We start from the raw sequence: 14,505 nt of genomic DNA on the forward strand, positions 1-14,505 counted from the left end.
GCCCCCCAATTGCAGAGCAGTGAAACAGTTTTCTTGCATCTGCTCTGGATTTTATGGCTCTTCTAGAAGAGCTCTCCATCTGTAGTGAACATTCATAAAGGAACTATAATCACAAAAGAGACATCTTACCAAGATAGGGCTACATTTGAATGCAATTTTGCTTAGATACTCACCCTTTACTGTAAATTTTCAGCATATCTTTTCAAATTTAGTTTCTGGGACTTACTATACCCATCTGGGTATTTTCCCAGAGCAAGGTAATCAAAAACCTCTTGCCACTTTTTCTCCATACCTATTCAAACAGGGGAAAACACACAAATAGAACTGTAAAACACATATCCCATTATAACAAAAAATAAATTTGGTGAAGGCCACATGCTTCTACTATTTTTGGATACGCAGGCCCACTATAATAATCTGCACATAAACTAAGATTTACATTTGATGCATGAAAAATAAGATAAAAAGATCACGTCTATCTTAAAACAACTGGGTGCTGTATCATAAAAGCAGTTGATAATTCGAAAGAAAGACTAGGAAAGTACTTCACGTGTTATTTCTTTTTTCTTCGACACCGCACATGTTTCGGGCACAACAGCCTACCTTTCCTTAGCGTGTATGCAATCACAAATCAGTTCACACAGCTGTGGGTAATTATCAGAAACGTTAACATATATTTGCCCACTCAGATGGTACGCTATCAATATCTGTTCTATCCCCTGGACTAACTTGAACGTAGTAGGCCTACACGCTGCACGCCCTTATCATCCGGGGTTGTTTAAACTTGGTCGCTTACTTGCTGAACGCTATCATCTAATTTCAAGATCATCACGCTATTATCATCGAATTTCAACATTCTGCAGCAAAGCCAGTATGTACAGGCAAATATTTACATGCTTACAGGTCAAAAGACACAATAAAAGAAAAATAATTTAAAGATGTTACTCACCTTCAGTGTTACACGTGCCAGGTAGCTCAAATCGGTGGGTATTTAAACTGTGAAAACGCTTGTGCAAGCGCAGTACCGCTAGGTAGCACAGATCGACAAGTAGCTCAGATTGACAGAACACCGGCCGTTCCTGGTTTGTGATTACTAGGTTAAAGAGCTAATCAAAATGTTGCATCATTTGTTTCAGCAACGTGTGTCACGCTGCTTTCACTCCCATTGGTAGTCGCTGTGTCGCATCGCTCAGTATTTGCATAAAACAGACCTCTAGTCTATTTTAGCCCCACCTAGTTGGCTTTGCAATGGCCGTTTGTCTCTTGTCGCTGTAAATTGCCAGCTCTCATTGAAAATGAATGGCAACCGGTCGCTTTGTCTCCCTCCTGTGTCGTCTGTGTGACTGTAGGGTAAGCACAGAGCGCACTGCGCTGTTTTCATCCAGAATGCACTCCAGCAATCACATCGCTGCATGTAAAGGAGGCGGGAACAAAGCGAACAAACACCAATAGAAACTCTGTTTCTCATCCAGTGGGAACATGGAGTTAACCCTTTGTAGAGCTGATGGAAATTATATTTGATTTAAACGTACACTATATGGACAAAAGTATTTGGCCACACCTGTTTTTCAGGGTTTGGGCTACACTGCAAAAAATAGCCCTTCAAAAATAAGAAATAAAATAATTAATACAAGGTGTTTTTTGCTAGTAATAAGTGAAAAAATCTGCCAATGGAACTAGTGGAAATACACAGATATTCAAGATGCACCGTCTAAAAACAAGTCCTTGTAGCTCAAGGAAATTTTGCTTGTTTGGTGACTGTGTCTTATATTAAGTGTAAAGAGATATTTTGACTTGAAAAGAGACAAATATGCTTGGTGAGATTTGGATTTTTTGCAGTGTAGGCCCCTTATCTCCAGTGAAGGGCAATGTCAGGACTCAGGCACGGACTCAGACGCGGACCACGAGTGCTCCAATTACAGGCGTTTAATAGCAGAATCCTCAAACAAGCAGGCAGTCCAAAAACAGGCAGGGTCAAAATACCAGGTAAGCAGTCCAAGGGCAAAACAGGGATCAAAAACAGAAACAGGCAGGGTCAAACCTTGAAGGCAGGCAGATCAGGCAATCAGGACAGAAGGGCAGGCAAAAACGAAGTCGAGGAACAGGCGAGGCAAAAACCAGCAAAATCCAAACAGGGTAAACAGGCGGGAAACGAGACAGGCAGAAACACTGAAACGATCTGGCAAACAACACAGAGACAAGCAGGGTAGACATAGGGCTGGGCTGATTAGGAGATGGGAAGCAGGTGTGCAGGCAGGCGGGTGGAGACAATCAGGTGGGCGGAGACAGGGCGGAGAGCGGGGCAGGGCTAGAACACAAGGAAAACAAAGGCACATGGACAGGGAAAAACAAAAACACAACAGCTAGGGGGCGGGAGCCCTGACAGGCAATCTTAATGCTTCAGCATACCAAGACATTTTGGACAATGCTATGCTTCCAACTTTGTGGCAACAGTTTGGGGAAGGCCCTTTTCTATTCAAACATGACTGTGCCAGTGCACAAAGCAAGGACTATAAAGACATGGTTTGATGAGTTGGGTGTGGAAGAACTTGACTGGCCCTCACAGAGCCCTGACCTCAATCCCATCGAGCACCTTTGGGATGAACTGGAACGGAGATTGCAAGCCAGGCCTTCTTGTCCAACATCAGTGCCTGACCTCATAAATGTTCTACAGAATCTTGTGGAAAGCCTTCCAAGAAGAGTGGAAGCTGTTATAGCTGCAAAACGGGGACCTTTTGTCCATATAGTGTATATGCAATTAATATCAAAATAGTGGTGGGGACAATTTTAGGTAATCAGAAAAGTGGTAGGGACATATCCCTTCTGTCCCCATCATAAATTTCACCCATGGATGTATATATGTGCACAAGACTCGTTAACCTGAATGAGAACGCATCAACATAGTAAAAATGTTTTTGTAACTTTGTAACTGGTCAATGTCATTTTCTACATGTTTTACATAAGAACATAAGAACATATGATGACAAGAACAGGCCATTCGGCCCAACTAAGCTCGCCATTTCTTAATTAAAGAGTAGCCAAAACTGCATCAAGTCTAGACTTGAACACAGCAAGGGTCTCTGCCTCAACTACATGACCTGGCAACCTATTCCATGTATTGATAACTCTTTGTGTAAAATAATATTTCCTTATATCAGTGCGGAACTAACTAGTTTCCATTTATGTCCTCTTCTTTCACAGACTGAACTCACCCTAAAGAATCTATTATATTTAACCTTTTTGATTCCTTTTTATAAATTTAAATACCTCAATTAAATCACCCCTAAGCCTCCTCTCGCTTAGTCTAAATAGGTTAAGTAACTTGAGTCTTTCCTTGTAGCTTTTATATTTCATGCCAGGAACTAATTTAGTTGCCCTTCTTTGAACCTTTTCAAGAACTTTGATATCTTTTTTATAGTGCGGTGCCCAGAACTGCACACAGTATTCCAAGTGAGGTCTGACTAAGGCATTGTATAATTTCAATATAACCTTTTTAGATTTATACTCAATACTTTTGACTATATATCCCAGCATCCTGTTGGCCTTTTTTACTGCTACAGCACACTGCCTAGATCCTGTTAAGCTTGAGTCAACTATTACTCCCAAGTCTTTTTCAAATTGAGCACATTCTAGTTTTTTCACCCATGAAGTACTCTTGTCTAAGGTTCTTATTTCCCACATGCAAAACTTTACATTTATCTAAATTGAATGTCATCTACCAGGTATCTGCCCACTTTTGGATGCTGTTTAGGTCTTCCTGTATTACCTTGGTTGATTCTATACTGTTGGCAAGACCCCCTAGTTTTGTGTCATCTGCGAATTTTACTATTTTACTTCTAACCTCTGCATCAAGATCATTTGTATATAAGAAATAGCAAAGGTCCCAACACCGATCCCTGCGAGACTCCACTTTGTACAGGACCCTGCTCTGATACAATTCCTCCCACAGTTACAGTCTACTTTCTATTAGTCAACCAACTTCGAACCCACTCAGTGATAGCTCCTGTAATTCCTGCAGATTTCATTTTCAATATGAGCCTCTCATGCGGAACTTTGTCAAATGCCTTTTGAAAGTCCAAATAGATAATATCATAAACTTGGTTTGAGTCCAGACATGCTCTAGCTTCCTCAAAGAAGTCCAGGAGGTTTAAACACAACCTCCCTCTGCGAAAACCAAGTTGGCTATCATTTAAAACACCATTTCATTCCAGGAATAATTCCAAATTATCCCTAATGATGGATTCCAGTATTTTGCATGCGATACAAGTTAAACTGACAGGCCTATAATTTCCTGGTTCAGTCCGGTCTCCTTTCTTGTAGATAGGTACTACACTACCATGTTTCCAGTCATCTGGCATTTCTCCAGTTTTAAGGGATTGCTTAAAAACAACTGTCAGAGGCTTGTAAACCACCTCTGCTAGTTCTCTGAGAACTCTTGGATATATTCCATCAGGGCCTGCTGCCTTATTTGTTTTAAGTTTTTGAAGTTTATCTTGTACTTCTGCATCATTTAAATCAATTTCCTATATAAGTCTCTGAGAACTGACTGCACCTGAAGGCATATGCGAAAACACTTCACTAGTGAAACTCTCCACAAAGTAACTGTTTACTCATAACAGTTTCCAGATTGAAAACAGAGGAATTTCAGGGTACCACGTGTGCCTCTCTTGCCCTTCACCCCCGCCCCCAGCTGCTCAGAACCACCTCTATTACAATGCTCCTCACTACTAATAAATTATTTAGCCATGGTGTGTTCTATTCCAGCAGTCTGTCTATCCCTACCCTTCTCACTGTATCCCTGCCCCCCCCAGACCCTACCCCTTCCCCCCCAGACCCTAGTTTAAATAACCCTCTAGTACCCTAAGCATACGCTGGCCCAGTGCAGCTGTACCCCTCCAGTTCAGGTGCAACCCGTCCCACTTGTACAAGTCACCCCTGTTCCAAAAGGAGTCCCAGTGCCCCATAAACCTGTACCCCTCTTTCCTACACCAGGTTTGTAGCCACGTGTTAAACCTCCATATAAAGGCTCGCTTCCCTTTGCTTGCACGTGGTACTGGTAGAATTCCAGAGAAGACTACCGTGGAGGGTCTGCTCCTAATCTTCTCCGCTAGCTCAATAAATTTTTCTTGCAGAACCCCGAACCTACCCTTTCCTATGTCATTGGCTCCAACATGGACCATGACCACTGGATCCTCCCCCGCTCTGGCCAGGAGCTTATCCGCGCTCTCCAGGAGGTCTCCAACCTGGGCACCAGACAGGCAACAGACCATGCGAGACTCCTTGTCGCTCGAACACACTATGCTATCTACCCCTCTAATGATTGAGTCCCCCACTATCACCAACATAAAAGCTTCTCCACCAGTTTTTATGTGATTTACTCATTGTTGTATAAACTTTCATATCATTCCACATTTTTATCAGGATCAACATTTTCTGCCTATCATGGTGACATTCACACCTGTCCTTCTCCCTGGCTCTCTCTCTCTCCCCCCACCCTTTAAACATTTAACCACTTATATACTTGATCTATAGCCATAGAAAGATACAGTAGTTTGTTTGGATAAGCACAGTGTATGCCTAATATTGCATATAGAATTATGCTTCCAGTAAAGGTATCACAATTAAAGCTAATCAATAGTTGGAGTATTTATTATTTGTTCAACATCACGAGCTAGACTAACACAGTCAAGAGAGAGCTTATTAAGTCAAGTTGAGAGAGCTTTATTGTCAGCCCATCCATATACAAGTATACAGTTGGGCTGAAATAACATTTCCCCGGGACCTCTGTTGACAACATAAGATGCAAGGCATAAAATCAATAAATAACAAAACAATAGGTACAATAAACACAACAAGACAATAAATAGAGAAAATAACAAGACAATAAATGGACAAAGTGGCAGGCAGAAGTGTGCAAGTATCAATTGTAAACAATTACACATTTCGTTAGGTAGCTGTACGCACTGGAATTTTTAGGGTGTTCAGTCCAGGGGGTGTGGGTCAGTTCTTGTTCAGGCAGGGGGGGCAGCAGCCTGACTGCCGGAGGGAAAAAACTGTTGCAGTGACAATACGGATGCTGCAGTACCTTCTGCCAGACGGCAGGGGGGTGAACAGTCCAGGGGGGGGGGGGGGGGGGCTGTGGCAATGCTGTGTTTATTAAAGAGTTTGTTCATGATTGGGAGAGGCCCCAATAATCCACTCAGCTGTCTTCACTGGTGCTTCACAGTGGTGCATTTTAGTAGAGTTTCATTCTTACTGCTAGCTCATGTTCTTCTCCACCAGCTTTTCCTTCAAAGACATCTAAGCTTGTTCGATTTCATGATTTCATACTTATTTCATACTCAAAGTGGTTTGACTTAATGCACACACAGCCCGTGGGTGGACATTCCTCTTCAGTAGAAGTAAAACCATATTTTATGGATGATAGGTGATATATTCTGGTGACACATTGGTGTTCTCTTTTTTCAGAGTTCTGAATCCTCGCCTTTTGCTTCCTTTTGAACCAAACCTGATCTGAAGAGATTGTTGTAAAGCAAGGGACAAGGGGCTTGCTGGCTGTTTAACAAGATGTCAGATACCACGCATTCTAATCTGTCTCAGCTTTCTCTCCCACATGATCTAAGTAGCCCTCTTGAGCTTCAATTTGTGTGTGCTCTAGCAAGCACCGTTCTGTGTTCAAACACAGGCATTAAAACCTTGACTTTGGAGCACTTCCTCCAACTTCCCAGTTGTGACTACCTGCACCTGTGGAATCAGGAGGCAGACACTGAAACACATATATTTATCACCAGTTTCAACTGTTTTTCCTGTTCAGAACATCACTTTGTTTTGTTTGAACCCCATATCGAGCCCTAAACGTCAGATCTTTTCCAATGAAGTATATTTATAGACTTGTATACTTTATTTATTTGTTTGTACTTTTCAAACCCTTTCAGAGTGATGCTAGTTTGAATTCTTTTTGATCTCTATTTGATTTCTATGATTGTTCAAATTTCAGGAGCTGAATGTGACTTTATCTGATGCTTTAACAAAAGCAAGGACTTTGAGTGTGTTTGTTAACCGTGAATAAATGATTATTTCCTAACGTAATTTTAGCTGTTGCTATAGTGGAATTTTAAATTATTGCCCTTATTGATTCTACATGTGAAATGACTTTGATCTCTGATTGTGTTTTGGTGGGTCTCCACTTCTGCCTTAACACCATTTAGCATATTTTAATTAACAGCCACTGTATGATAAAACTTCAATTCAATTAAATTTTATTTGTATACCGCTTTTTACAACACAAGTTGTCACAAAGCAGCTTTACATTGTTCCCAGGCCTGAGACCCCCTGAGAACAAGCCTAAGGCAACAGTGGCAGGGAAAAACTCCCTAATTTACAGGAAGAAACCTTGAGCAGAACCCGGCTCAGAGGGGGAACCCATCTGCTTCTGGCTAGCAGATAGAATTACATAGAACCAGAGGTCTAACAGCTCAATGTAGTTGTGCTTTTTTATATCCTCATGTGTCATGAGGATTCTGACAGGCACTACATAAACACATCAAACTGTGAGGAGCCTGATAATTGGCCCATGTGCCACACTAAGCTTCCCTCTGCCCTGTGTTCTGCAGCTCTTCCTGTTCCAGCTGCTGAGGGGCTTATCCTACATCCACCAACGCCACATCTTGCACCGAGATCTCAAACCCCAGAATCTGCTGATCAGCCACTTTGGAGAGTTGAAACTTGCTGACTTTGGTATGGCTCTCCCAGGTGTAAGTGGAGGTCTGACTGTCTGAGAAAAGAGGGAGTCAGCAGAATCCTGCTCTGTGCATGTCAGGAAGGGGGAAGTTGTTTTTAGCTGAGGATTCAACAAGCTCTGTGTGGTATTTGGTTCTTGGTTAAGACTTAGTCATTGTCTTTTTTAATTAACACCCTACAGGACATTATGAAAAAAGATTTTGATTATATGGGAACTCTATCTGGACATTATTTGATGTAGGATGACCAGGTGTCCTGCTTTGCGTTGTACTGCCCAGCATTTTGACCCTTTGTCCGGCATACTGTATGGCATATTGAGATAATTCCCACATTTTCATTGGTCATTTGGTTTTTAATTGTCAGAAATGAGAACACATGGATGCAATGGACCCGCCCGGCACACGAGCCGCTTATGTCATTGAGGCATAGTTTCTACTCTATTTAATAGTGCTACGTCAAAAGCAGAAACCTGGCTCATACAAATGCAAAATAGCCAAGCTTTTCTAAAAGCCTGGCTTTCATCCAATGGCTGAGAAGAGAGCAGTGAAGGCGGTCATCAAGAGGCTGTGACAGCCGTCAATCAAACTGTGCAGATGTGGGGCCGGTGACATGTTATGTTGCAAAATTAGTGTGCCTTTGGGTTGACAAACAAGACTGTGCTCATCACATCTTTCATATAGCAAAAGCTGTAGCCTGTATCTTTTATTGCCTAACTGGTGTGCTGTGGAATCAACTAGAGGACAAAGTATAGGTGTTTACGAGCCAAAAGGCAGAATACAAATGTTCGGACATTCTGAAATGCTTAACATGAAAAGGCTTAACGTAGCTTAATGTTCCAAAACAGCGATCAATGATCACCAAATTTCTCTCGGACAACTCTTGTCATAAACACTTCTACCTGTCAAAAAATCAAAACCGAAATCCTATGAGTATGGACGTTATCTTACATTAAGAATTTTCCTCTCCATTGATGCCCATTATAAGGAAAAAGCCTAACGTGGCTTAATTTTCCAAAATAGCAAACAATGATCACCAAATTTGGGTTCCTATGGGGAAAACTTCAATGAAAATGTGAGTGTTTATTTTAAACCCATGGGGTCGTTGTATTGGTTCTTGAATGTGTTCATAATCAGAAACGTGTTAGAGAAGTGTAGTCCTGATTTGGTCCATAATGCTATGTTAAGCTTTTTCCTTATAATGGGGGTAAATGGAGAACAAACGCTTAACACAAGATAGTTACCCCTTTCATTGGATTTCAGTTTTGCTTTTTTGATAGGAGATAGTGTTTATGACATGTGAGATGTCAGACAAATTTGGTGATCATTGATCCTTTTGGAATAATAAGCCACATTAAGCTTTTTCCTTATAATGGGCGTCAATGGAGAGGAAAACGTTTAATGTGAGATAACCATGCTCCTAGGATTTCAGTTTTAATTTTTGACAGGAGGAAGTGTTTCTGACAAGAGATGTCTGAGAGAAATTTGGTGATAATTGATTGCAGTTTTGGAACATTAAGCCACATTAAGCGTTTTAGAATGTCCCGAAATGTTTCTTATTCAGTTAGATAGACATTATATCAAAGTTTTAGGTTACCTCTCACCATTGGTAACATGTCCCACATTGTCCCACACAAACTTACTACTCGTCCCACATTTGGTCTGTTTGCATCTGGTCACCCTAATTTGATGACAACCAATTTATGAAAAATATGGCTTCAGTATCATGCTATGTGATATTGGGAGCATAATGGATGTTGCATTAGCTTGAAATTTTACATACATCTCCAGTGAGGCCTGCCATTACTCTAGGATTCTGAATGATATGATATGGGGATCCTTGCGTCTGATCCTGGTCTCAGGCAGTTTGACTTTATAGACACTTGTGAAGGACAGTATGGTTCAGAGCTATGTCCAGGGCCTTTTGAAGTGCACCTCTGTGGAAGTACAGTATATACAGCACTGTGGAAATATCAGTTCATGTCCACTCTGTAAGGAGAGAGAGGAATGCATCTATGGGGTAGACATGATGCCAGCCCTGGAATGAGTACAAGAACATGGTGGCTATGGAGTCTGTAAGCCATTCCTCAGCTACACCCCTTTATGCTAATTGCATCACATCCCTACAACTGCTGTTGCAGCCGACCTGGCCCATGGAGGCCATGTCCTTATTCCTTTTGCAAGAAGACACATTCTCACGTAGTTTAAATCAAACACTGTTTCTCATTTTGATTTTGCCTTTGTTCAACAGACTGACTATATACTTTAAATCACACTGTGATTGAAAATGTTATCTGTTGGAGTAGATTAATCTTAGATTAAATTTCTGTGAAAAGTTGAAAATTAGTGGCAAGGAAATGGGATCTTCTGTTACAGCACTGACACTCTGATAAGTGCATGCTGCCCCTGCAGTACTGGCACTAATTGTTGCACACTGCCTCTACAGTACTGAGATTCTGCAGGTCTTCTCTGTGCTGATGTGTTGCAGGTCTTGCTCGCGCCAAGTCTGTCCCCAGCCACACATACTCTAATGAAGTGGTGACACTGTGGTACAGACCTCCAGATGTTCTGCTAGGCTCTACAGATTACTCCACCTCCCTGGACATGTGGTAAGGACCAGGGAACCATGTAGTGCATCCATCTACTCAAAGCTTTCTCTAAGTAGCAGTCAGAATCAGCAGTCAGAATCTACCTGCCATTACTCTATAGGGTAGGCTCATCTGGAGTGTCACATTACACTAAATGGATGTAGGTACAGCAGGAAATGAACATTTCCTTGAAGGAATCTGAAAGAAGAGATGAAGCCCCCCCATCTAACGTGTAGCAGAGCTCTGAAGCATAACAGAACATGTGAACATCAGCCACATAACGTGAAGTCAGTCACTGGAGCCAGAATATTCTGTATATTATCCCCCTAAACTGGAGACCTTGGTCTTTAGCTCAGCAAACTAACTGTAATGACCATGGATTAACATTTGAATGAGGTTCTCAGCTTGAATAGCTAAAATAAATATTCCCCTGTATAAATGGATAATGTGTAACTATGTAAGTCACTCTGGATAAGAGCACGTGATAAGAAACTATAGAGTGTCGTTCACTATCAATGAGGTTTGCGTCATATTCTAAATCTTAAAACAGAGATGGAAATGAGTGAGACAGTCATGAGACTGTCTTGCTGTACCATTGTTAATGACCTACCTGGTAGTGAATGCTTAGTGTTCTGGAACATTTGGGTGTATTTTGGCAGGATAGTACAGACTGTGAATACCACCAAATCCTAATTATAGCTGTTACACATACAGATATAGGTAAACACAAATAATGTTAGTGATGTTAAGCTCACTCCCAAATTCTGCTAAATCTGCTCAAATTCATGTTGATTTATTGGGGAGAAGCTGAGATATGAGGATGTGGTTGATCAACAGATATATTTATAATTATTTAACGAGACCTGTTGTCAAGCATACTGTTCATTCACGCCACAAGCAGCTGTCTAAAAGAGCCCCTGAAAAAACTGGATTGATGGCTTTTTCTACTCACACTAGGCAATCCGTACTGTGCCTGAGCACGTTTGTCCCCCAAAGTCCAGTTCGTTTGACTAATGTAATCACTCCATACCGTGCCCGGGCCCGCTTGAAGAGGTGGGCTCGGGCACAGTTCAGCTGGATGTGGTGTGATTGCTAACTGTGCCCTTGCACGGAACTCGAACATGACGATGATTTATAATGATGCGACTGTCCCATTTAATAATTATATCCATTATAGCAACAGTTAGCTGGATATCTATTTGTTACACTCCCAGTCATAAGTCCTTTAAACCATCATTTGATTAGCTATCTGATTTCCTTAAATATAACAAGCTGGCTACCTCCAAAATGATCTTTGATTGGTTAGTTCTGTAGATCTATACCTAAAAATAACTCTGTGGATCCCCACATTAGCTTGATTACTAGCAAGTGAAATAAAACTAACCATAGCCTACTTTATGTGGTGTTGTAAGCATTGCTGTTGTCAGGGGCTTAGTCAGAGTGTCACAAATGAAGCAGCCAACCTGTTCAAGTAGCTAGTCTTCAAAAAATCGTTCAGATAGCCTGTTAGCTAACTAGCTATGTTTGTCAAATCTATCGCTAGATAGCTAACATTAGCTCCCCAGCCAGTTAGCATCAATTATGCAATGCAGCGATTTTCAGTTTATCGTACTGCACGTATAAGAAGATTTTTACGGAGGCAGCTGACATTGAGGGAGGAATTTGGACCTCAAATCACGTTCATCAATAAGGTGAGAACCAGACCCGTTATTAAACCAAGTATTCTCGAATGAATTGAAAAGTGTACTATCCGAGTAGTAATGGAAGATGTTTGTTGTTGTAATGATGACAGTGCACACACTGTAGTACACTGTTAGTACCCCTAACTGGTTAACATTAACTTTGTAATACATTATTGTGATTAGGCTACTGTAATCTGATAAAAATCTAACACAAAATATTGCTCTGTCCCTTAGCATAATGACTGAAACGTCAGCTGCCTCCGTAAAAATCATCTTATGCGTGCAGCACAATTAACTGAAAATCGCTGCGTTGCATAATTGATAAATCTATAAGGCATGTGATGTCAGTGCTCCCGCCTCCTAGCCCTGCGCTTTTGTTTTTTTTTCCTTTTTTTTCCCTTGTGTTTCTGCCCTGCCCTTCTCTCCGCCCTGTCTCCGCCTGATTACCTGCGCTCCTGCATCTCATCCCCTCATCGGTCTGTCCCTTTATATGCCCTGCTGGCTTTGCAGTCTTTGCTAGTTCGTAGCAGTAGTTTTCTACCTGTTTCGTCCCCGCCGTTTCCATTGTTCGCTGTGTTTTGAGATTCGACCTGCCTGTTTTTGATTCCGTTTTTTGCCTGCCGTTTTGCTTTGTTCGCCTGATCGTGCCCTCCCGTTTTCCGACCCTGCCCGTTCTGACTTTCCCGTTTCTGGATTTGCCCTCGGACTGCCTCTCTGGTTTTGACCCTGCCTGTGTTCTGGTTTTTGATTCTGCCGTGCGTTATTCCTGTTATCTCTACCCTCGCGTTTTTGGGTCTGCGACTGAGTCCTAGCCTGTGCTGCCTGACATGTGAGAGGGTCGTGTGTCACCGCGCCAAAAACGACTCCAAATAAGCCACAAAGTACAACCATGCACTCCATTGTGCTGTGCGAGAAGGGGGAGGGGGGGGGGGGGGGGCGTGCTCGGGCACAGCACAATGGAGTTCATGATTGTACTTTGTGACTTATTTGGAATCGTTTTGGGCGCGGTGACTGTCACACGGACACGGCTCTTTCAGTGCCTCTATGTGGCGATGTAAGCATTGCTGTTTTCAGGGGCTTAATCAGAGTATCACAAATGAAGCAGCCAACCTGTTTAAGTAGCTAGTCTTCAACAATCGTTCAGATAGGTAGCCTGTTAGCTAACTAGCTATGTTTGTCAAATCTATCGCTAGATAGCTAAGGTTAGCTCCCCAGCCAGTTAGCATCGATTTTCAGTTAATTGTGATGCACGTATAAGACGATTTTCACGGAGGCAGCTGACGTTTCAGTGATTATGCTAAGGGACAGAGCAATATTTTGTGTCAGATTACAGTAGCCTAATTAGTAATCTTTTGTTACATTTACATTTACATTTATTTAGCAGACACTTTTATCCAAAGCGACTTACAAAAGTGCATACAGCAAGTATAGCGACAGTACGGGGACAGGATGTGTACAGTTCCACAATGAGACAGTTCTCAGCTGAGAGCACAGTCTGTTTGAGGACACAGTACTATTAGATTTGTACAGTTACAGCCTATAGGGCAACTAATACGATACACTTTCAAACAGCGGACTTCAACAACTTCAAACGGCGCAATGAGCGTCAGGGTAAAGGCGGCAACAAGAAACAATTTAAAAAGCACAGCAATTTACGACAGCACTGATAGGGGGGGGGGGGGGGGGTAGCAATTGTGTGCTGGGTCAGTCCAGGTAGAGTCTGGAGAGGTGCGTCTTCAGGCCCTGTATGAAGGAATGGGGTGAAGAAGCTGTCCGTAGCGAGACAGGGAGTTCGTTCCACCACTGGGGAGCGATGTAGGTGAAACGCCGATGTCTGGCAGAACGAGCACCTCCTGCCTTGACCATGCAAGGAGCGAGGCATCCAGTTGCTGCTGAGGGCAGGGGTCGGGCTGGTGTGTAGGGCTGGATGAGTTCTTGGAGGTAGGCAGGGGCTGTCCTGTTGATTGCAGAGAAGGCGAGGGTCAGGGTCTTGAATCTGATCCTGGCAGCGACAGGAAGCCAGTGGAGGGATTTCAGCAGGGGAGTAACATGGGAGAATTTGGGGAGGTTGAAGATCAGTCGGGCAGCTGCATTCTGGATGAGCTGGAGAGGCTGGGTGGTGCAGGCTGGGAGGCCTGCACCACCACTGTTACTACTCGGATAGTACACTTTTCAGTTCATTCAAGAATATTTGGGTTAATAATGGGTCTGGTTCTCACCTTATTGATGAACGTGATTTGTGGTCGGCGGTAAAGCTCCAAATTTCTCCCTCAATGTCAGCTGCCTCAGTAAAAATCTTCTTATACGTGCAGCACAATTAACTGAAAATCATGTTCGTGTTCCATGCTCGGGTGCGGTTAGCGATCATACTGATGCGCACCGTGCCTAAATTCAAGTGAACCGTGCCCGGCCGACGTCTTCAAGCGGGCCTGGGCAGGGTATGGACCGATCACACTAGTCAAATGAACTGGACTTTTGGGGTCAAACGTACTCGGGCAT

At 42.6% G+C, this 14,505-nt stretch overlaps 1 protein-coding gene across 1 annotated transcript in view; it reads left to right on the forward strand.

The window, feature by feature from the left end:
- LOC118769048 (cyclin-dependent kinase 14-like) overlaps positions 1-14,505 on the forward strand; it is a 72,882-nt gene that overhangs the window by 12,335 nt on the left and 46,042 nt on the right. Inside the window, exons 6-7 of the mRNA XM_036516055.1 lie at positions 7,614-7,737; positions 10,225-10,345. Of these exons, the coding sequence (XP_036371948.1) occupies positions 7,614-7,737; positions 10,225-10,345 (245 nt within the window). The remainder of the gene's footprint in view (positions 1-7,613; positions 7,738-10,224; positions 10,346-14,505) is intronic.

Source organism: Megalops cyprinoides, chromosome 21 (genome assembly GCF_013368585.1).
Source record: "Megalops cyprinoides isolate fMegCyp1 chromosome 21, fMegCyp1.pri, whole genome shotgun sequence".
NCBI lineage: Eukaryota > Metazoa > Chordata > Actinopteri > Elopiformes > Megalopidae > Megalops > Megalops cyprinoides.